The sequence below is a fragment of the Abramis brama genome (genome assembly GCF_963993115.1).
Source record: "Abramis brama genome assembly, chromosome: 10".
Lineage (NCBI taxonomy): Eukaryota > Metazoa > Chordata > Actinopteri > Cypriniformes > Leuciscidae > Abramis > Abramis brama.
This window is the reverse complement of record NC_139972.1, coordinates 26275201-26297842: the sequence shown is the minus strand read 5'-3', so window position 1 is coordinate 26297842 and position 22642 is coordinate 26275201. Positions and strand designations below refer to the sequence as shown.

The 22642-nt window shown below is 37.5% G+C and overlaps 3 protein-coding genes across 4 annotated transcripts; 2 read left to right on the top strand and 1 right to left on the bottom strand.

Moving 5' to 3' along the window:
• Positions 1-1004: 1004 nt before the first annotated feature.
• On the bottom strand, positions 1005-11659 carry LOC311091021 (uncharacterized protein). The gene is made up of 2 exons (XM_084126737.1): positions 10330-11659; positions 1005-2453 (listed from the first exon to the last, which is right to left on the bottom strand). The coding sequence occupies exon 1, from the start codon at positions 11628-11630 to the stop codon at positions 10677-10679; it is 954 nt and encodes a 317-aa protein (XP_083982863.1). The 5' UTR covers positions 11631-11659; the 3' UTR covers positions 1005-2453; positions 10330-10676.
• On the top strand, positions 2218-8713 carry rnf183 (ring finger protein 183). The gene is made up of 2 exons (XM_084126738.1): positions 2218-2371; positions 5296-8713. The coding sequence occupies exon 2, from the start codon at positions 5359-5361 to the stop codon at positions 6283-6285; it is 927 nt and encodes a 308-aa protein (XP_083982864.1). The 5' UTR covers positions 2218-2371; positions 5296-5358; the 3' UTR covers positions 6286-8713.
• Positions 11660-16429: 4770 nt separating the features above from the next.
• On the top strand, positions 16430-22502 carry mgat1a (alpha-1,3-mannosyl-glycoprotein 2-beta-N-acetylglucosaminyltransferase a). Of its 2 annotated transcripts, none has more exons than XM_084125850.1 (3): positions 16430-16678; positions 17594-18535; positions 21237-22502. In XM_084125850.1, the coding sequence occupies exons 2-3, from the start codon at positions 17882-17884 to the stop codon at positions 21933-21935; spliced, it is 1353 nt and encodes a 450-aa protein (XP_083981976.1). In that variant the 5' UTR covers positions 16430-16678; positions 17594-17881; the 3' UTR covers positions 21936-22502. The 2 variants fall into 2 exon arrangements, with proteins under 2 accessions (XP_083981976.1, XP_083981977.1); XM_084125851.1 differs by having other exon boundaries at positions 16454-16807.
• The last annotated feature ends 140 nt before the right edge of the window (positions 22503-22642 follow it).

The following is a 22642-nucleotide window of genomic DNA, read 5'->3' as shown; positions in this document are numbered from 1 at the left end:
TGCTGTTATATTATGTGACCTCTGAAACTATTAAAGAGATATGGCTTGATGTGGGTCAAGAGAAGAATGAAGAAGGAAACAGTGTTCTCATAAATACACAGAGATTGTTTTCAGCGGTATGTTACGCTAAACCTCAAGCATGTGTCTGTCAAGGCTTTTGACCTCAGTTGACCGTCTAAAATACATGAAGTTTAGGGAAGGGAGCCAGGAGGAAATGTTAATACTCCAAAATAGGGATATTAATATGGATGAAATGACACAGACCATGGATATATCAATATAAAAGGAGAGGGTTGTGCAATAAAATGTATTTATTAACGCAGAAAGGTTATTGTGTTACAACAGGCACACCCTGCAGTTTGTTAGAATATTTGAGTATGGATCAGCATAATCCAAGATCAGAATTTTCATGTAAAATGCAATTTGTAACTTTTAAATTTGATTATTTATTTACATTTACTATAGAAAGGCATAATTCTGTCCCCTGTAAAGTTCTTGTGCCATATAGTTTAATATTTAGCCAGCAGTCAATGATTGATAATTTCCAGTAATTTGTATTTTACCCTAAAGCTCCCAGATGATGAACAGCCAAAATTAGCCGTTAGTCAATGAGTAGCTAAAGTAGTAAAATTGACTGTCAATGTCAACAGGAAGGTTTTTTCACCAGAAATTCCATTTAAAGGCAGGGTAGGCAATTTCAGAGAGGCTAGCAATAGCGAGCTAGCTTTCAAAAAGCACAAGATCCCAGCCTCCTTTCAGTCCATATAATTTGCAACGCCACACTTCCTACGATCCAATCAATTCCCAAAATAAGATCCCACCTTCATTTTTCTCATTATAGAAGCCTTTTCACTCGGATATACATCATAATGGGAAAGAAACTATCGCACTATCCGTTTCATGCCGACGTTAGGGGGCCATTCACATGGAACACGATTTTGCATTTAAAAACAAGAGACGGCAGTGGAATTTTGTTTTGTTTTTTTTTTATTTGTTTTTTTTAAATGTGCCACATTTTTAGTTGAGCCATATGTGAGATGCTGCAGAAGATGCGATGTGCGAGCGTAATTATAAAAAAAAAAAGCATAAAGGTCTACCCCAACCCTAACCGGACGTAAATAGATTGTATGAAAAACATACGAGTGAGATGTGTATGAAATCAAATGAATTAGCCACAAATTTGCCAAAATGTAAGATAGGCTAATTATGAATATTACCATGATAGTGTGTTGTGTGAACGGCCCCCTATTAAAGTCCCTCTGCATTTCAAGTTTTTTTTAAACCAAACCATCAAACATTCCTACATAGTAAACACCAGCCAGAATAAGCTAGTTTAACTTAATTTACAAACTGGTAACTTATCTGAGGCGATCACCTTGCTTTGTCCAAACCCTACCAGCGACTGCAATTAACCGCTATATCTGCCCTCTAATCTAAAAACAGTCTGGAAATCTGATCCTCCAAGTGCAGCCATGTGAAATTTGCATATGGCTTATCCAGTCATCTAGACATTTCTCTTCTGCTCTTCTATCTTACTGTGAAACAATAGTGGCAATAGTGTGTTAACAACACTTAATCACGGATAAAAGTACAGGTAAAATGGCTATGTGAGATAAAGTGAAGTGATTCACACCACAACAAAACATTATCAACCTTTATAACACAACATTTCTTAATGCTGGAATGGGATAGTGCTTCCTGATCCCTTATCAGGGTGGGTGTGTGTGTGAGAATAACATTAACCTAGTCACTTAATTTAGCAGCAACTTCCTGGGATCTTAAACTTCCCTATTGTTCCCATCTAAATGGTGTATATTTCCAGTTATATGTCCTGGAGTACATTCAAAGTTTTCCGATGACACTATGGCTTGGACTAATAAGTAACCACCTAGCCACCACCCAGAACACCCTACCAACTGCATAGCAACATTCTGCCAGTGTTTGCATCGTGGCTGTGAGTTTATCATGAACAAGCGTGACATTCTGATATTTAGAGCATTGAGAAGCATTCGGTGGATTCGGTTTCATTCAAGGTCAGAAAAATAAAGCACAAGTATTAGTCAGTGGATTCCTCACATTCAAACTGGGGTAAATGGCAGCTTGGACAAGTTTAACAGGTATGACATGGTAAAAAGAAGGAGGGAGGGAGAGAGAGATAAACATGCAGAAGAGGTGGAGATACTTTGCTTGCGTTAACTAACAGATGATGAAAACCGCAGTGATAGGTTTTGAGGAAGACAGAAAGGACTGGATTGCGCACCTTTCACATTGCATTGTTGGATGTACACCTAGACTGGAATATGTGCTTCTGGAGCCAGGCAAACTTCAGAGGCACCTAAACATCTGGGTTCAACTGCTCGTCAGCTCATAGGTAGATTGCAAGTTTTTAGAAACACTTTTTGTGATTTTAACTTATAAAATGCAGGTCCAACATGGAGACTGGGGCGAGTTCACTGTAAAAAGAAAAAGATATGATAAATAAGTTAAGACAACAAATGTTTTTACATTGCTTTAACTCGTTAAAATAAGTTAAGGAATTTTCAACAAAAAAAAAGTGTTATACACTGTAAAAAGTGAACAGTTGGATCAACTTAAAAAAAATACTTCAATTGGTAACACCTAAAGAAATTAAGTTTTCTCAACTAAAATTATCACATTTTATCGTGAAAAACGTGATAATTTAAGTTGAGAAAACTTAATTTCTTTAGGTGTTACGGATTGAAGTAATTTTTTTAAGTTGATCCAACTGTTCACTTTTTACAGTGTACAAGATTCAACTATTTTTTAAGTCAGTTTAATGTGATTTAAGTTGAAATTACTTAAATAATCAAGTTGATTGTACTTAAAAATGTAAGGCAGTAACTTTTTTTTACAGTGTTGTCACATGGCTATTAAGACTATAAGGTTTTAAGTCAACAGTCCAATTACACAAATATATATTCTCTCTGACAGTAGTTTTGTGTATTGACCAAGGGTCATTCCTAACTCTATACTTTAACATATTTGATACTCAAATTTCTAAGGCCTCTAAATTATCAACACAATCAAAACTTTGCTGAAAAACATGTACACAATCTACTAATGCCTTCTGTCATCTGATAAATATTTCATATTTTTAGCAAGTAAAAGACTAAAAAGAAATACACCTAGCTTGAAACCCTCTTGAATTAAGTTTTTTTTATTTTTTATTCTGTCCTCCAAACTAAAATTCATATTTTTGCTAATATTTTGCATGTATTTGTCACACGTTGTATGTTTTAATTTGTAATTTGCTTAAAAATGCTACTTAATTCTATTATTCCAGTGTGACAAAATGGCCCAAATATTACAATGGTAAGCAAATCAAGTCTTCTGTTAATTGTTTTGTTTTACCTTATCTTTTTTTTTAAAGCCTTTTTTATCTTTAAGGTATGTGCCTAAAAGCAACTGACTTTAACAAACAAACCTGGACAAACATTCATGAAATTCACTCACGTAAAAAGTGTGACAGCTAGCCTTGATCTTAAATGAAGGGTGTGTTATTGTCATAGTTAAGTGACTAGTCTCAACTGACTTGATCTTGTTTGTGCTAAACCTGTGGAGGTGTGCTTTTAATTTGGGAAGTCATTTAGTCAAAATATATGAATTGTTCTGAAAAATAACTAGTTCTGCTTTCTGCTCAAAGTTAACACTCCTAAAAATAAAGGTTTTGATTGTGTTTTATGTGGCCAGTTGGTACAACCTTTATAGTAAGATCTGAGTGCAAAAACATGGGCTAATTTAATTAATGAACAACTAAATTCAACCTGGATTTTACATGTTCATAATATCACATTCACTAATGTAATTGTTTGCTATAGACATTCCTTATTGTTTTTCATGAGTTTCCTGACTTGATTCACAGTTAAAGCTTAACTACTATAAGCAAACAGAATGAAACTGGGATCTGCACCTTCTTGTAAAAACTTGATATTCTGGTTGGCATTCCTGAACAGTCAGATTTTGAGTTTAGGTCAACGCTCTTATGGGATTTACACACTAATTCTAGGTTAATTTGAAAACCCTTGTCAATTTGAAAGTTGGTTAGCACGTTATCCCTTGGTTATGCCTTTAATTGTGGTGGCAATAGTATACAATATGGTGCTACAATACAATGGCAGGTTGTTTAGCGACAGGCGTTCATAAAATACCTCAGTACTTGGGCTGGTTTACCCTCGGTTACACAAACCTGGCAGCCCTGTGCTTTGCTGGGGTGATGAGTATTATTTTATCAATTTACAAACAGATTGACCAGGCCATATTCGCTGAGATGTTATCAACCTCATAAATATGCAAATAAGAATGGTAGCCTGAGGTTTACTATTGTTCATTGTGTTAATTACTAACCCAAGATCACATATGAACATTGTAATACATGGAACAAGATAACTCAGAATTATGTAAACCCTGTAAAGCCTGACATATGAAATAATCGTCTGAAAAATCTATTGAACCTTTAAATTGCGTATGTGTTTTTTGTTAAGTATCATATTTGATACATTATGCTTTTATGGCTCATATAGTGAGAATATAAAGCTCACACTTGACTTGAGGAGGAAAAAACACCAACATTTCATTGCCATTATTGTCAATTTGGCATTTGGTGCAGTTGTATATGGCCAAAAAGTCAAATGAATTGAGAGATGAAATGAAAGATGTACAAAAAACCTGATGTATATCATATTTGACATTTTAACATGATTTTTCAAAAAGAAACGTATGTATGGATAATCCAGTAAACCAAGTTGCTTCAGTCCGGTAAATGCTCATCTTGAAATATTACTAACAATATAAAAGTTATTCTAACACTTACTTTACAAAAATCATTAAAGATTTTAAAGCAGAAAGACACGTGAACCATAACCTGAAGGGGGACGTTTTTAGAATTATATTAAAAGGGAAAAGGATAAACTATCAATGAGATGACATGGAAGCACGTTGTGCACTACAGGTTTGATCATGTTGATCATTTAGAGGCCTTAGAAATTTGGGTCGATTTCAAACTCAAGGCCATTCAAGGCCTATAATAGAATACAAAGAAAAGCAAGCAATAACCACTGTAACAAGCAATGTTCTCATCACACTTGACTGCTAATGGCAAACTTCAGTTTACGATCTCCACCTTTGAGTTGCACAGCTGTACACTTTGGTGACCTGAGTTCGTTCTTGTTCAAGGTCATGCAGCACTTTTTGAAATCATGTGCCTGTTGAATGTAAATTCCATCGATTGTATTTGTAATCTAGACTGATAGTGTATTGCTTCATGTCCCCTTCCAGGCTTTTCTGCACGACACTTCCATTTTCTCTTAATCCGCTCCTGTGGATCCAAGGCTCTACACAATGAGTGACGGCAAAGAGAAACCCCAGGGCAGCAAAAAAAGGACCAACGTCAAGCCGACAAGCAAGGGCAGCTTCAACCAGGGAACTTCAGATCGACGACAGAAGCCCGACAAGCCTCTTAGGAGAAGCCGCAGCAATGAAGCGGAAAACCGACGTCGTGAAGGTAGCCGGGGTAGAGAACGGGACCGGAAGGAGGGCGTTAAGCACCAACGGGGTCGGAGCGAGGAGGGAAGGAGGCGAGATTGCGACCACGAGCCTGGACACAACCAGACGGAGCAACCCAGAGACGACCTGGAAGACACCGAGTGCATTGTGTGCTTCTGCAGCTTCGACAACATCTTCAAGACTCCCAAGTTACTTTCCTGCGGACACACGTTCTGCCTGGAATGCCTGGCACGCATCAACGTCAATTCTCCCGAGCTCAAGATGCTGATTTGCCCCATCTGTCGGGAGCAGACGGTAATCCGACACGGCCGAGATCTGCCTCACCTGGGAAATAACGAAGACATCTTCCGGAAACTTCCGGCTGACATGCAAAGGGCGCTTTCCGTGCGCTTTAAACGCAGCCAGGGCAAACTCGTCCTTAAGAATCCTCCACCAAACAGCTTTATGAAGACCAGCTTAAACCTGCCGGTGTTAAAGAAGAAAGAGGAGCAGGCCGGTAATAACCCACTTGGAGTCATGGAGGAAGGTCTGGGCCAGGCGACTATGATCGACGTGGGAAGACCGCCCAGCAGGATGAGGGGTCGCGTGAGAAGGTTAATGTATTCCAATCAGTGCTATTATGCCGTACTTGGAGCCATTATCGTAATCACTGTGGCTCTGATGCTGGTCGGCATCTTCACCTTTGTGGTGATGCCCTTTATGCATAAACCAAACACAGGCCTACCAAGCCAGAACCAAACTTCTCCAGGCCCATTTCCTTAAGGGATGATGAAAACACACAGCACTCAAGAAGGATGACGGGGCAAAGCAAACAAGCTACATTCTTAGTGGAGCCTGTTGCATTGAACACAACACTGCATTTTTTTGTTTGCTTTTGTGTAAGAAGCTTGAGACAGGCTCGAATGGAATGAACTGGAAAAACTTGAACATATCATACACTGAAGGCATATTTTACACAGACTGAGCCATTATTATACAAAGGTCTGTAAGAGCAAGAGGCAATGATGACGTCTATCTGACCAGTGATGAATTTTTTAAACTATGAATCAATTTAGGGTTTTTTTTCTAAAAGGGCTGGATAATATTAAATAATAATACTATTGTACAATATTACTATCCCATTTGATTTCATGAAGAATTGTGTTTTTTAATGTACTGTAAGGTATTTTGAATCTATATGGTTTGTGGTATTGGCGCAGAAAGACAAAAATGTGACAACCAATGCAAATAATATCAGTCTGAAAATGTACATGACAACACAAATGTAAGCTCATAAATGTTCTTTCTCATGTTGGAAAGACATTTATTATAAATATATAATTGTTTGAATTATGCTGCACATAATGTAAATAATACACTCTTATATATAATTATAATGTATGTTCATAGTTTTTTATTCATTTGCACAAATGGGGAGAGGAAAAAAAGTGGAAAATAAACTTTTTAGACCATTTTCTGGTTGAGTGATAAACACTCTAAAAACTTTTTTTTTTTTTTGGCTCAACAAAATTAATAACAGCTCAAAAATTAAGACTCAACCAACAAACTACACTGAGAATAAGTGTATATAATAAGCAGTATAGTATAGTTTAGTAGCCTATAATTTGTAGCATAAACATTTAAAGATTTTGTAAAGATTTGTAAAGCTGCATTCCGTAACTTTTTGAGGTTAACAATTATCCAAAAAATTTTTTCGAGCAAGTACATAACCAGACAGTGTTCAAAACTATCTGCTTGCATTAGCTTTATTCAAAACGGTAAGCTTGTAATAATGTTTTTAATTCGAGTGGTACTGGTGGATTTCCGCGGGAAATTCGAGCATGTCTTTGCGTCATTATGTCACATCTGTACACATAGGCCGCTGTCGGTAGCCTAAAAGAGGCCTAGAAATAGGGTTTCGTTCCACCAAATGGGGCACTACCTACTTTTTTTATATTTAACATCAGAAATATATAGAGATTCCTTAGGAAAAAGTTCTCCACACACAACCTTGCAGTTTTTGAGAAAAATGATGCTAAAGGTGCCCATTTTGAAAAAAGGGAAAACATAGGGAATTTTGCACTTTCAAACCTGTTTATCATATAAACCCAAAAATGCCGAATTACCACTTGAAGTACAACATAAACCAGTTTGAAATGTGTGATATACCTGAAGTTGCTATCTAGGGACAGTAAACATGATAAGATTATCAAGAAAACTTCTACTGTAGCATTAACATCCCAATTACTTCTCATTATGTTGTTCCAATTTAAAGGTAGCCTAATATTTGAGGTAAAATCTGAATAACAAATAGAATTAAGCCAAAATATAATATCAGAGCTGCCAACTCTCACGCATTCACCGTGAGACTCACGCAATTGACACTTTTCACACGCTCTCACACCACACATCCATTTTCTCACGCACAGAAAAATCGCGAAGCAAAGAGGACACGGAGACCAACAGACTAGACAGAGCAGGTTAGTTATGATATGAAAAAAAATTCAGCTCTCAGATTCTGTCAATTTTATTACGAAATTCAAACAACCGTTTTGGCGTTTGTAATTGATCCCTAGCGGCACGTGACCCGATCATCTCTACTATAGCTAATAGTAAATAAACACGAATGAACAATGTTGAAAGAAACAGTAGCCTACAGCTTACCGAAATGTATATTCTTCATACATAATATCGATCAATCAATCAAACAAAGGGGTCAATAAAACAGCTGGAGAACAATTATGTCACATAACATTTACCTCAGGAAAGCCATTTAATGACCATAATATAGGCACGTTAGTTGGCTAGAAAAAGAGCTATAGAGAGTATTTTGCTAAATATGTGTAGCCTACTATATTACATATTTATTATATTTGTACTTATATCATTAAATAAAGTTGTTATTATAATAAAAAACGCATTATATTATATTTGAGTTATTTTTAACCTTAAATAATACTACCAGCTGATAGGGCTGTCTGTATGTAGCCTATGTATTTTTTTTTCTTGAGAAAAATTAACGCCTATCTTGTGTACCTAATATTTATCCAAATGAGTCAATATTAAATCAAATCACAAGAATTGAATTGAAATCGTGAAATTTGTTTCAAGAATTTTTTTTTTTTTTTTTAAACGTAGCTTACCAGAAATTGTACCATATAAACATTGTAACATGTTGTCACTAAACCTAATAAAATTCAGTTTAGTTACTAAAATGTTTTGACAATCACAATACACTTATTGTGAGGCAAGTTTTTTTGCAAACCCCCCCCTAATCTCCCCAAATCTCACTCCAAGTTAAACTCAAAAGTATATATATATATATATATATATATATATATATATAAAAAACACTTTTAAAAATAACACATTTAATGGTGAATTGTTAATTTGCATACACGAGCAGTAACTGCACTACATGTACATATTCACAGGAATGATTATTGTAAACAAGATTTAATTTTGATTTATTTATTTACCTACCCATCTCTCTCTCTCTCTCACACACACACACTAACCTGACCCCTAAACCTACCCATCTCTCTCTCTCACACACACACACACTAACCCGACCCCTAAACCTACCCATCTCTCTCTCACACACACACACACACTAACCCGACCCCTAAACCTACCCATCTCTCTCTCTCACACACACACACACTAACCCGACCCCTAAACCTACCCATCTCTCTTTCTCACACACACACACTAACCCGACCCATCTCTCTCTCTCTCTCTCTCTCTCTCTCACACACACACACACTAACCCGACCCCTAAACCTACCCATCTCTCTCTCTCTCTCTCTCTCTCTCTCTCACTCACACACACACACACACACACTAACCCGACCCCTAAACCTACCCATCACACACATACACACAAGGCAAGCGTTTTTTGTCTATAAAACGCCGATAGCAGGCCGGGTGAAACCCGTAGTTGTTGGGACATCAGAGACCGGTTTGTCCAGGAGGGCAACATGTTTGTTTATTAGCAATAGCTAACGTTAGCTCCGTAGTAGTGTCAGACGTTTTGAGCCATTCCTACGCACATTGCTTGATTTTTTTCCCATCGGACTTCAGTAAAGGGCTGCGGACCTTTCCCACCATCTTTTCCGACATGAAGAATACACTTTACGTGTGTTAAACGAGCTTGATCGCCGCTATCAGATGAAGATGCGCTGCTTGCGTCCTCCTCCACGTTTACATGTGCGTAGTGATATTGGCTTGATTTCGGCTCTGACCTACTTACATTTTCGATGCTGATTGGTTGAAAATCTAGCTCAACAGTTTTGAGCTCAATACGCGGTCAATATAGTGCGCCAATAAATTACACTTTTCTCATTAACTCGAGGAACGAAACTGAACGATACAGCTCACGTACAGCGGCCTAACATAAAGAAGGGGTCCCGGCTAGTTAGGCTATGTTGCGTTATACACCCTGTTGGACGTTGAGATTTATAGCCTTTTCTCACAGCACTTGATATAATTAAACTTATCAATTTGATGGCGGATCCAGAAAGGTTCAAACGACAATCACTAGTGTAAAATGCAAAAGACTTCGGAGTGGCAACAGAAAAAAAAGAGACTGCAACCGGGCCCATGCGAAAACAAGGATAAATATCGGAAGGGCATTAAATGTAACGTTAGTCACGCAATGCTGATGTTGTTAAAATTAACAATTTGAGAACAAAGTATAATTTGCACGGTTTGACGTGATATGATCATAGACTGTAAAGGATATGATAAGTGATTGTTTTAATCAGCGCGATTTGCTGCAGTGCTTTTTTCCCTTAGTTGGTAAGAACAAAAGTGGTTGTTACTTACCTGTTCAGATGACATTTTCCGTTGAAAATTCTTATGTTGGTCATACTTCCAAAAAGTAGAATCTGTGATTGCGAATGACAGTATCCACACCCGGCGCGGTGACTGACAGCCGCACATTCTCCTCAAAACACTGGATTCATCCGCGCTGTGCGTGCCGAGGCACAACCCACGTAAAGTTGATAATTCCGCGAATAACTGCAATCTCAGATTTCTTCTTCTTCTTCTTCTTCTTCTTGGGTTTTATGGCAGTTGGCATCCAAATTGTTGCATTACCGCCACCTACTGAATTAAATAGTTTTCCCAGTGCAGTATATTTACAGTGACCACCCTAAAGTTCACTTCCCGTTCTATATGTCATACTCAATGGTCTGAGATGGTATAAATTCTTTCCTCAGCGTATTATCTAGTTCTTCTCCTGATATGTCCACAATGTCCAAAAATCTTCTCGCCGCATCCAACACCATCTTGATCCTCTCTGATTTCCCTTTAATTTCCACAGCACAATTGACCACCATAGCAATAAATCCTAGAAATCGCTTCTTGTCCATGCCAATAACGTTATTCTGATCATCTCCCTTCTTTCCCGTCTCCTGTTCTGTTTGCACTACTGCTCGTTCCATTCTCTTAGTAGCTTCTGCATATGTTAGCCCTTCTTCTGCTCTGATTTTACTCACTTTTACCTGTTTGATTTTTTCAGGACATTGCGTTGACCCCGCATGGTGATTTCCCAAACAGTGAATGCATTTTACTTGTTCCTCTTCACACTCCCCTCTTACACAAGTATTTTTCCCACATCTCCCACATCTCCTGACTCCTCTACACACTGCAGCCACATGTCCATACTCCTGACAGCAAAAGCACCTTAACGGAGCTCTTTCATAAGACCTCACCCTGTAGCATATATAGTCTAAATATATCCTCTCTGGCAAATCTCCCACAAAAGTCAGACACACAGAAGTACTTTCTTCCCTTTCTCCTTGACGGAATCTTGTCAGTCTTCTGGCCTCACAAACTCCTTCAACGGCCCGAAACTCCTCGTCTTCCACTGACAGCGGTACGCCACTTACTACTCCTTTCTTTTTGCATTCTGTCCCGAGTGGGAAGCATTTCACAGCTCTGTACTCTGTATACACCTTAATCTTTAGAGCTTGTTCTCTCTGATGCCTTGACACGCAGTCAATAATAACCATCCCACTCCTTGTTATTTTAATGGACCGAACATCTCCGAGTTTCTTTCCAATGAATCTTCCAACCTCATGCGAATCCTTGAAGATCCCGTCACTTCTTGTTACTGCTATCATTCCTACTTGATATCTCTCAACAGTTCTTCTTGTCTGGCTTCCGTCACTTGAAACACTGTTCTTTTTCCTTTTCCTGTTCTCAACTCCTCTTGTATCTTCTTCATTTCCCTCGCTCTCGTCTGACTCCATTTTACTCTCTTCCCACCTCTCCCGCGTCCAATCTCAGATTTCGATCAGAGATGATGACAAAGAGGAAAAAATACGGACTGCAGCTTATTACCATGCTTATTACTCATAAAAATTACAAATAGTTTTTCCAACATAATAAACTCATAAATGAAGTGGTGGCCCTGGAACCAAAATTGTCAGTTTAAATTTCACACAATATTAAGTTTTTGATGTAATGAATTGATTATGTCCGTAACAATAGAACTCATCAAAATAATCTTTGCATTTTAAAAGGTTTAATTCAGTTTTTAGCGTGAACCTACAATTATAAGTTTACCAATAAAAAAAAGAAAATGACCAGAAATATAACCAATGCAGCAATCAGAAAACATCTGCTTTAGAATAATATTAAACTTGATATTCAGTGACTTCACAATGTGGCTTTTACTCACACCTCACCTTCTAATCCCTTAAATGAAGCACATATTATATTTTACAAGCACATTGGAAAGGATGTGTCAGCAGGACTTTAGCTTCATAAAAAAAGGGTTAAAACTAATGAAGGATATAATTCCATAAACAAAAAATGACAATGCAGCAGATAAAAGTGGTTCTTGTGACCCAAAAAATGCATTGCAGGTCTGTTCTGATAGTAGAGTAAAAACAGTGCTTAACAGACTAAAAAGGACAAAAACGAGGACAAAACATTCCAGGTATATTTTTTTTATGCCAATGCCACGCATCCAGTCAGACTCACAAATTATCTCTATCACTGTTGGACAATATGAATACTAATCCATGTGTTGCGCCACAAAATTGTCAGTTTCCCTAGCCGTTCTGTGTCACATTATACAGAGTCCTCTATTTCCTTATAGGTAACCATCAAAAAGTGAGCTCAGATGCCCTCCACTGTACATTCTGTACACTGCATTCACAATACAGTTTTAGACTGTTTAAGAAGTCTGATTTTATTCTTCTGAAATCCAGGCCTGCTTGTCCAATTGTCCTTTTGACAGTTCAAAATAATAGAAAATATGCACATTATGTCCTTGGTTTTCATGGTAAATATACAAGGTGGACAAAAAGTTTATAAAAAAAATTATAGATCTATTTGCAGTGTTGGGTGTAACGCATTACAAGTTATGTAATCAGATTACTTTTTTCAAGTAACTAGTAAAATAAAGCATTACTTTTACATTTACAACTAAATATCTGAGGTAAAAAAAAATTAAGTAGTGCAAGTTACTTTGTATTTCTCATTTATTGACTGACAACTCTCCTGTCACCATGTTGAGAGAAATCGTAAGTGCAGAGGCGTTGTGTGCGCTGTGTAAACATGATGATTTTAGTTCTAAATGTGAACAAGCATTACTCACCTCACTTGCAAAATCTGTTTCAGTATTACTCAAAATTAATAAACAGTGAGATGCAAACTCATAATATTACACAAACCTGCAATAATTAAATATATTAAATTACACAATACTATTTAATCTAACTTTATTAACCAATGTATTTGCTGCTGACCTTCGATGATCATTTTCAACCATACTAATAAGCTAAAATGACTTTAGATAAACATCACGTTTGTGTTTCTTTCTTCCTCTTCTTTTTTGCTGAAGTAAGCGTGTTGAACTTTCTTCTTCAATCCAGAATGCCAGAACATCTGAAAATTGTGAATTTGCATTTGTGAAGGGGACTTTGCATTTGCCAAAAATATATTTATATTTGTTATTAAAAAACAAACAAGCAAGCCAGCCCAGGAGAGAAAAAGTAACGCAAAAGTAACGTAACGCATTACTTTCCATAAAAGTAACTAATGCAATTCGTTTTTAGGGGGTAACGCAACATTGTAATGTATTACTTTCCACAACATGGTCTACTAATAGTGCTAGAGGTAGGCTACGTCTTAAGAGAATTTGGGTAGATTGATTTTCTTAATAATTATAGTTAGTAGTATCCTCCTTTTAAAATAGCTGTATAATTAGCACACTGTGTCCTACACGAGGGGGGCATGTGAAGAACACGATATTGCCCACAGGCGAATAACCAACACCCCTATCTGACGCAAGCCCTGTATAAAACGTTGTATAGCCTTCATTGAGTCATTCAAATTCAGATTCGTGCTCAGGGGTCTCTTAACCCTTCTATCAACATCAAAAAGTGATTTTACAGGGAAATATTGATAAGGACTGCATTTCAAAGGATCACAAGATTCCCAAAAGAAAGTCTGCGATGGCTTCGACACCCTCTGCCTCAGCCCTGTCGCCTGTTCTCCGGTGTCAGGGGAATATCCTCGCCCGAAAACAGGCCAACAAGAAGCGGTCTCCAGCGTCAGTCTACGGGCTCGGAAGGACAGGAGGAGATTCGGTCAGGTCTTATTTCAGTTCTCTTTGGGGATTCGTGTTTCACAGGGAGCGGGTGGACATTCCCGGAGTCCTGTCCGTTACAGCGCGGGTTGAAACGTCATGTTCAGGAAAATCATTTGAATCCAAAGATCATCTGCTCAAAAACTCTCCCAAGTTTTACAACAGAATGTTAACTATGAAAGCATCCGGTGCACAGACGAAAGTTATGTCGAACTATGGTTTTGCTATTAAATCTCAACGCTGTAGTGTTTCATCCAAAACCAACCTGGTTCTTCGACTGGATGGCACGCGTTTACGAAAACTAAACTTGGATAATCCATGGACTTTATGTGTTTGTTTAGTTTGCACTCAGAGTATAAGCACGCTGAACCGCAGTAGTGTGAATGAATTGTTTTCTCTTGGCTTGTTGTGGTATTTAAAGGATAAACTGATATATTTTACAACTGCAGTGTCAGACAGTGTGCGGACACAACCTGGAATATGCAGGATGAACCAGCTTCAACCGGATGTAAGTCAACTCTAATGTGGTTTGAAAAGGTCACAAGTCAAACCTTTTTTACTTTCAAGTCTATACAGAACAGATTATTATTATATATAGACTACTATTATATATTGTGTAGGCCTACTTTTTTATATATTATTTTAAATATACTTTGTTTTACAGCATCACTAATACACAAAAAATTGTGATATTTGGCCATTACATAACTGACCTCAATGCTTTTGCCCTAAATGTCAATTCATTTCTAACTTTTAAATAAATCTCCAGATAACACATGATGACATGCTATTCATAATTCAGAATAAAGGAGGATTTTCCTACATAAAATGATTGACTGTTGAATGAAGTTGAATGAAGAGGTTGCTGCTGCATAAGCAATATTTTAATGAATTATATAGGCTACAGGAGTTTAAGAAATGACTGCTTTTAGCATGCTTTGTGCAATGATGATGGCTATAATACTATAACAATACTATCTTCTTCTTTTGTAGTGTGATAAGTTGAGTGGGTGTGTCAAATGCACCTCTGAACATCATGAAGATCAAGGAGCTGAACCTGGGGAATGAGTCTTCTGCTATAGACCACATGACACGCACTTCACACAAATGCACTTTCATACCCATGATAGATAGATAGATAGATAGATATGTTCTTTCATGCACTTCAGCTTTGTGGGATATACTCCAGTGTTTTATACAATTTATACCTTTGCCACTGTTTTTGCACCATAATTTCCCCTTAAGGATAAAGAAGTTATATATTACCAAACTGCTGTCTATGAGCAGCCTTTATGATCAGATACCTGATGCTGTAAAAAAAAGTTGCTTGTTTTTTTTTTTTTAAGTACAATCAACTTAAGTCATTTAAACTTAAATTACATTAAACTGACTTGAATAAATTGAATCTTGTATAACTTATAAAATATTTTTGAAAATTGCTTAACTTATTTTAACTTGCTTAACTTATTGATCGTATCATTTTTTACAGTGTGCATGTTTGACTTTGTGTCTATTAATAAATAGGCCACTTGTTAACAGTTAACACTTGTTAGTGTGCTGATATTAATTGAAATAGCATTTTTGCTCCTGTGATTTTTTTTCCGGAAGGATGATTGTGAGACTGTGCTGACAACATTGTAGCAAACTTTATTTATAAGAGTCACAGCATGCTATGTGTATAACTAATAAGCGAAATTAAAGTTAATTATTAAGAAACAAGACTAAATGACTCCATTCTCTCTTGAAACAAGACCACAGCATTCACCTTTTGACCAATAACTTTCCAAAATATATTTGCAATGCATATATATATAGACTATATATAGCCTATATATATATATATATATATATATATATATATATATATATATATATATATATACAAATTATATGCTATATATATGAATGTGAGTTCCATTTGTATGTTATTAATCTTTTTGTGTTCAAATACTACACTCTAGACAAAATGAATGTGGCTCAACAGGGGAGTTGCTTCTGGTCAACTCCATATCATATCACAGTTGATATATCCAGGTTTACAGTGACAAAAAATCATAAGTACCGATTTATGGCGGACACATATGCTTTTCTAATTGAGGAGGCCACCTGTTTTCCACCTCTGGTTGCTCTTGTAATAAGATCCTCAGTCACCAGAGACACTGCTAATAAAATTCGCAGGATCAGCATAAAAACCGGGACGCCTTATACAGCAACGTATATCCAGAGGTCGAAACCTTTTCTCTAACCTTTCACCTTTCATGGACACAAAGGAAATGCGTCTTATGTACACGTATCTCTTCATTAAGGTAAACACAGTAGAGGGAGGGACTTCCTAAAAATGACGCCACCCGGAAGTCAAGTCAAGAACTCTATTACATTCTTGAGCGAAGCTTGAAGGGTAAACGCGAAGGAAGTTTACTGCGCTTCAAATTAAGGATTATTCAACGTCTAATCCACACCAGAGTCAAATAAATGACTTGGATTAGTTGAAATTGGGCATAATCTTTGAAGCGACGGAATGAGTGTATGCAGACGGGAAACATGACAGAGTATGAGTGCGCGTTGACTCGTGTAAGTCAGATATGTTGGCATTTTTTACGCATCACTGTGTTGCTTAAACTCATCTCTCATGGGTGATAAACAGGTTGGTTTAGTTACTGTTAAACGGTTGTGGTTGAGGGAGTTCTGGATGAGCTACAGGTGAGATTATTGATCGACGGATGAGCCTGCTTGATAATGTTGCGTTACCATTTGCACATACTATACATGGGAAGGTACATTTCGAAATACATTTTCAACCAATAACAGTGACTAATTAAACAACAACTTTAATGCATTTTGAAACTGATCTTAGTATAATTTAAAGGTGTACTGTATAATAATCATGATACATTCTCATAATGTAGTTGACAAATACATTAGGTTTAATTTAGCCAACGTATATGCTCTAACAAGTCACAATTTATTTTCCATCATTTTAAATCACACGTTAACTATTTAAATATTTATTTTAAATTATTTAAATGAAGTAGAAGTCAAATTAGTTGCAGTTAAATAACAGATTTTTAAGTACAAATATGTGATGTAGTCTCAATTAATATGAAATCATAGAACATAGTGTATAATAATTATACAAAATGTTTAAATTATGATTTTTTTTTTGAGATTTCAGTGAATAGGCTAATGTGTGGAAGGTGAAAAGTTGTAAATAAAAACTATGCTACACATAACTATATAAAAAAAGATAGACCACCTTGACTAAATTAAGTGTTTTGCGTTAAATTAAATGTTTTTATGTACACAGAACAAATCCACTCAAATTGTGCACCAGTGAAATGCAAAAGAAGTGGACTTTTTTTCCATTCTAATCTGCTGTTTGTAACATTCACTTGTATGCAAAAGTGATTCAAATGAGAAAAATACTTAAGTTTCTCAGCTGTTCTCATTACATGTGACCTTTTCTCTGTTTATCTTCCTTATTTACAGACTCTGCTGAAAGTCACTGTGCCACTTTGGACCGTAACATCTATATCACAATCCTGAAACCTGGAATATGTCTTATTTTCACCTTCTGTTAGTTTAATGTTACAAATTTCTTTTAATTTTGTGACAACTGACTGAAAAATATCATGCGAAGCATGTGAAAAAAAATTCAAAGATCTACAAGACTCTTCTTGGCCATCCATCCATCAAACCTTCCTGTTCTACATGCCTGCTTTATACCTCCATCCATTTCTTCCTTCCTGAATCCTCTGTCCCATTACGCATCAGGCCATGCTCCCCAAGAAAAGTTCTCTTATCATTTTTGGTGCTTTTATATTTGTAGCTTGGAATGTCATTCTTATTTTTGTCTTCATGAGACGCCCTTCCAGTCAAGGGTCTCTGGACAGCCATGGGGAACCTGGTAACACTGGGGACGGAGCCGGAGGAGGCAAGTTCGCAAATATAATGAATGAGGTGATGCGCGTAGCTGACGCATTTGAAGCTGAACTTGAATCGCAGAGGAAGATCCTATTGCAAATCCAGAACCAGTGGTCAGTTTGGGAGGACAAAGGCCGTGTGACAGCTGCTAATCAAAACGTAGAACATTCATCTCCGGTGGTCATCCCTATTTTAGTCATTGCCTGTAATCGTGTGACAGTGAAACGCTGTCTTGACAAACTCATTGAGCACCGACCGTCGGCCGAGCTCTACCCAATCATAGTGAGCCAGGACTGCGGACACGCAGAAACATCTGATGTGATAGCCTCGTATGGCAGTCAGCTGACCCATATCAAACAGCCTGATCTTTCAGATATCTCAGTACCCGCACAGCATAAGAAGTTCCAGGGTTACTACAAAATCTCGCGGCATTACCGTTGGGCGCTCAACCAGGTTTTCAACACCTTTTCGTACTCAACGGTTGTCCTTGTGGAGGATGATCTGGAGGTAACTTCCTTTTAATGCATGTTGTTTGTATAAAGTCTGTCATTAAAGGAACAGTTCATCCAAAAATCAAAGATGATACACAAGGGAATTTTTTTTTAAGGCTAATACTTTCTTTTTTCTTTTTTTTAACCATGCAATTACAGCGAAAGGAGACTGAATTTTTCAAGCTTCAATAAAACTGTAAAAGCATAAAAAAGTATCTTGAAAATGATTGCTAAGACTCATGCGCTATGTGTAAAATCTTGTGAAGTCATAAAATAGCTTTGTATGTGTGTGCACAATTTATTTATGTATGTTTATATATACCTCCAAGTCATATTCACACGTGTATGTATATATATATAGTAGTCAACATTTGAAGTGGCTCAAAAAAGTTAAAGTTGTCCTAAGACAAGAATGGGTATTGTTCAAAATTCATGTATAACTTTGATGAAAGGTTTTTATATATATATATATATATATATATATATATATATATATATATATATATATATATATATTCACAGTGAGGAAAATAAGTATTTGAACACCCTGCTATTTTGCAAGTTCTCCCACTTAGAAATCATGGAGGGGTCTGAAATTGTCATCGTAGGTGCATGTCCACTATGAGAGACATAATCTAAAAAAAAAAATCCAGAAATCACAATGTATGATTTTTTAACTATTTATTTGTATGATACAGCTGCAAATAAGTATTTGAATACCTGAGAAAATCAATGTTAATATTTGGTACAGTAGCCTTTGTTTGCAATTACAGAGGTCAAATGTTTCCTGTAGTTTTTCACCAGGTTTGCACACACTGCAGGAGGGATTTTGGCCCACTCCACACAGATCTTCTCTAGATCAGTCAGGTTTCTGGGCTGTCGCTGAGAAACACGGAGTTTGAGCTCCCTCCAAAGATTCTCTATTGGGTTTAGGTCTGGAGACTGGCTAGGCCACGCCAAAACCTTGATATGCTTCTTACAGAGCCACTCCTTGGTTATCCTGGCTGTGTGCTTCGGGTCATTGTCATGTTGGAAGACCCAGCCTCGACCCATCTTCAATGCTCTAACTGAGGGAAGGAGGTTGTTCCCCAAAATCTCGCAATACATGGCCCCGGTCATCCTCTCCTTAATACAGTGCAGTCGCCCTGTCCCATGTGCAGAAAAACACCCCGAAAGCATGATGCTACCACCCCCATGCTTCACAGTAGGGATGGTGTTCTTGGGATGGTACTCATTATTCTTCTTCCTCCAAACACGGTTAGTGGAATTATGACCAAAAAGTTCTATTTTGGTCTCATCTGACCACATGACTTTCTCCCATGACTCCTCTGGATCATCCAAATGGTCATTGGCAAACTTAAGACGGGCCTTGACATGTGCTGGTTTAAGCAGGGGTACCTTCCGTGCCATGCATGATTTCAAACCATGACGTCTTAGTGTATTACCAACGGTAACCTTGGAAACGGTGGTCCCAGCTCTTTTCAGGTCATTGACCAGCTCCTCCCGTGTAGTTCTGGGCTGATTTCTCACCTTTCTTAGGATCATTGAGACCCCACGAGGTGAGATCTTGCATGGAGCCCCAGTCCGAGGGAGATTGACAGTCATGTTTAGCTTCTTCCATTTTCTAATGATTGCTCCAACAGTGGACCTTTTTTCACCAAGCTGCTTGGCAATTTCCTCGTAGCCCTTTCCAGCCTTGTGGAGGTGTACAATTTTGTCTCTAGTGTCTTTGGACAGCTCTTTGGTCTTGGCCATGTTAGTAGTTGGATTCTTACTGATTGTATGGGGTGGACAGGTGTCTTTATGCAGCTAACGACCTGAAACAGGTGCATCTAATTTAGGATAATAAATGGAGTGGAGGTGGACATTTTAAAGGCAGACTAACAGGTCTTTGAAGGTCAGAATTCTAGCTGATAGACAGGTGTTCAAATACTTATTTGCAGCTGTATCATACAAATAAATAGTTAAAAAAATCATACATTGTGATTTCTGGATTTTTTTTTTAGATTATGTCTCTCACAGTGGACATGCACCTACAATGACAATTTCAGACCCCTCCATGATTTCTAAGTGGGAGAACTTGCAAAATAGCAGGGTGTTCAAATACTTATTTTCCTCACTGTATATACATATACATATACACACACACATATGTATTTATACGTTGTTATTTACTGAAAATGTTAATAGCCGTCCTATTAGTATCAGGAGGAGAAGTATCTAATTGGTATAATTCAGTGGTTCTCAACTCCAGTCCTCGGGACCCGCTGCTCTGCACATTTTGTATGTCTCCCTTATTTAACACCTGAATCAAATCATCAGCTCGTTAGGAGAGACTCCATGAACTGAACTGAGTGTGTCAGATAAGAGAGACATACAAAATGTGCAGAGCAGCGGGTCCCGAGGACTGGAGTTGAGAACCACTGGTTTAATAGATTAATATCTAATAGAATCAGTTCACTGGAGGAGAACATTTTCAGTGAATAATTAGCAAAATTTCCTCTTGATTCTGACACAAAGCCATTGGTTAACTACAGAAGACTTGGCATTTAGCCGTAGGCACCACATTATAATACTTTTATAGATGCTTTTTGCATCCTTTTTTTGAAGCTTGAAAGCTTCAGCACAATGTTCAGAGTGTCTCCTTTTGTGTATCATTTTGGGGGTGAATTCACATTTTATTTTGTTGATGGTTTGTTTGATCTTTTTTACACCAGGTGGCCTCTGATTTTTTCGAGTACTTCAGATCACTTCATCCAATTTTAAAATCAGACCCGACTCTGTGGTGCGTGTCTGCCTGGAATGACAATGGCAGGGAAGGATTTGTGGACCCTGGAAAAGCGAGCCTGTTGTACAGGACAGATTTTTTCCCAGGCTTGGGCTGGATGCTCACAAAGGACCTCTGGGCGGAGCTTGAGCCAAAATGGCCGGCCTCGTTTTGGGATGACTGGATGCGGCACCCCGATCAACGCAGAGACAGGTCCTGCATCAGGCCAGAAATTTCCAGAACTTTAACATTCGGCAGGAAGGGTGTGAGTCTGGGGCAGTTTTACGACAAGTACCTCCGCTTTATCAAGCTCAATACCGAATTTGTGCCTTTTACAAAAATGGACCTGTCTTATTTAGAAAAGAATAAATATGATGAGAGCTTTGAGAAGGAGGTTTACGGTGCTCCGGTTGTCACCGTGGAAGATTTGCAGAGTGGGAAACTGTCTGGGTCTGGCCCATTTCGGGTGCAGTATTCAAGTCCTGATCGTTTTAAAACATTGGCTCGCAGTCTTGGCGTAATGGACGACCTGAAGTCAGGAGTCCCACGAGCTGGGTATAGAGGTGCAGTTAGTTTCCTTTTTCGTGGAAAGAGAGTCTATTTAGCTCCACCTGCTGGTTGGAGTCAATATGATCCAAGCTGGAGTTGAGGTGGGCTGTGCCTACATCACAATAACATACATGAAAATAGTATAGCATGTTATCTGTTACCATCATTCCCTTCACATCATTCACGAGAGTAATTGTCTTAAAATTCCATTGTGCTGCTTCATGATGGAAAAACTTCCAGAGGGGTTTCAGGACGAAGATAAGATGATACCAAAGACAATAACAGATTAATTGATCACTCCTACGTTTTCCTCAGGTTTCATTATTTGTGTATATAATGTCAACTAGGATTTACCTGAGAACTTTTAGTCGCTACATTAAACTGACAGATTAGATTTATCCTGACCAGTTATACATTTATCACACAAAGTATATTTGTTTAGGAACTGAAAATGAGGGTAAAATATGATTTAAAAAAGTAACACTTATTTTTTTTAAAACTGTGAATACTGTTCTAAGTGCCTTTAAATATTTGATGTTTTGATTCACTTCTGTGTACTGTCTTTATTATTAAATCATGTGTATGGTTCATAGTAGCATTGTGATTGGAATATGTTTTACTTATACTGGGATTTTTGAGAGGAAAATAAATGTTTTGTTAAATTTAATCTAATGACTCATTTTTAATAAAAAATAAAAAAATAAAAATGATTATTATTAGCCACACAAAAGACTCATACATACGTAAATGCGCACCCACGCTATGTTACATAACGTTGACTACAGTAGCCCAGAAGGTCCTAAAAGG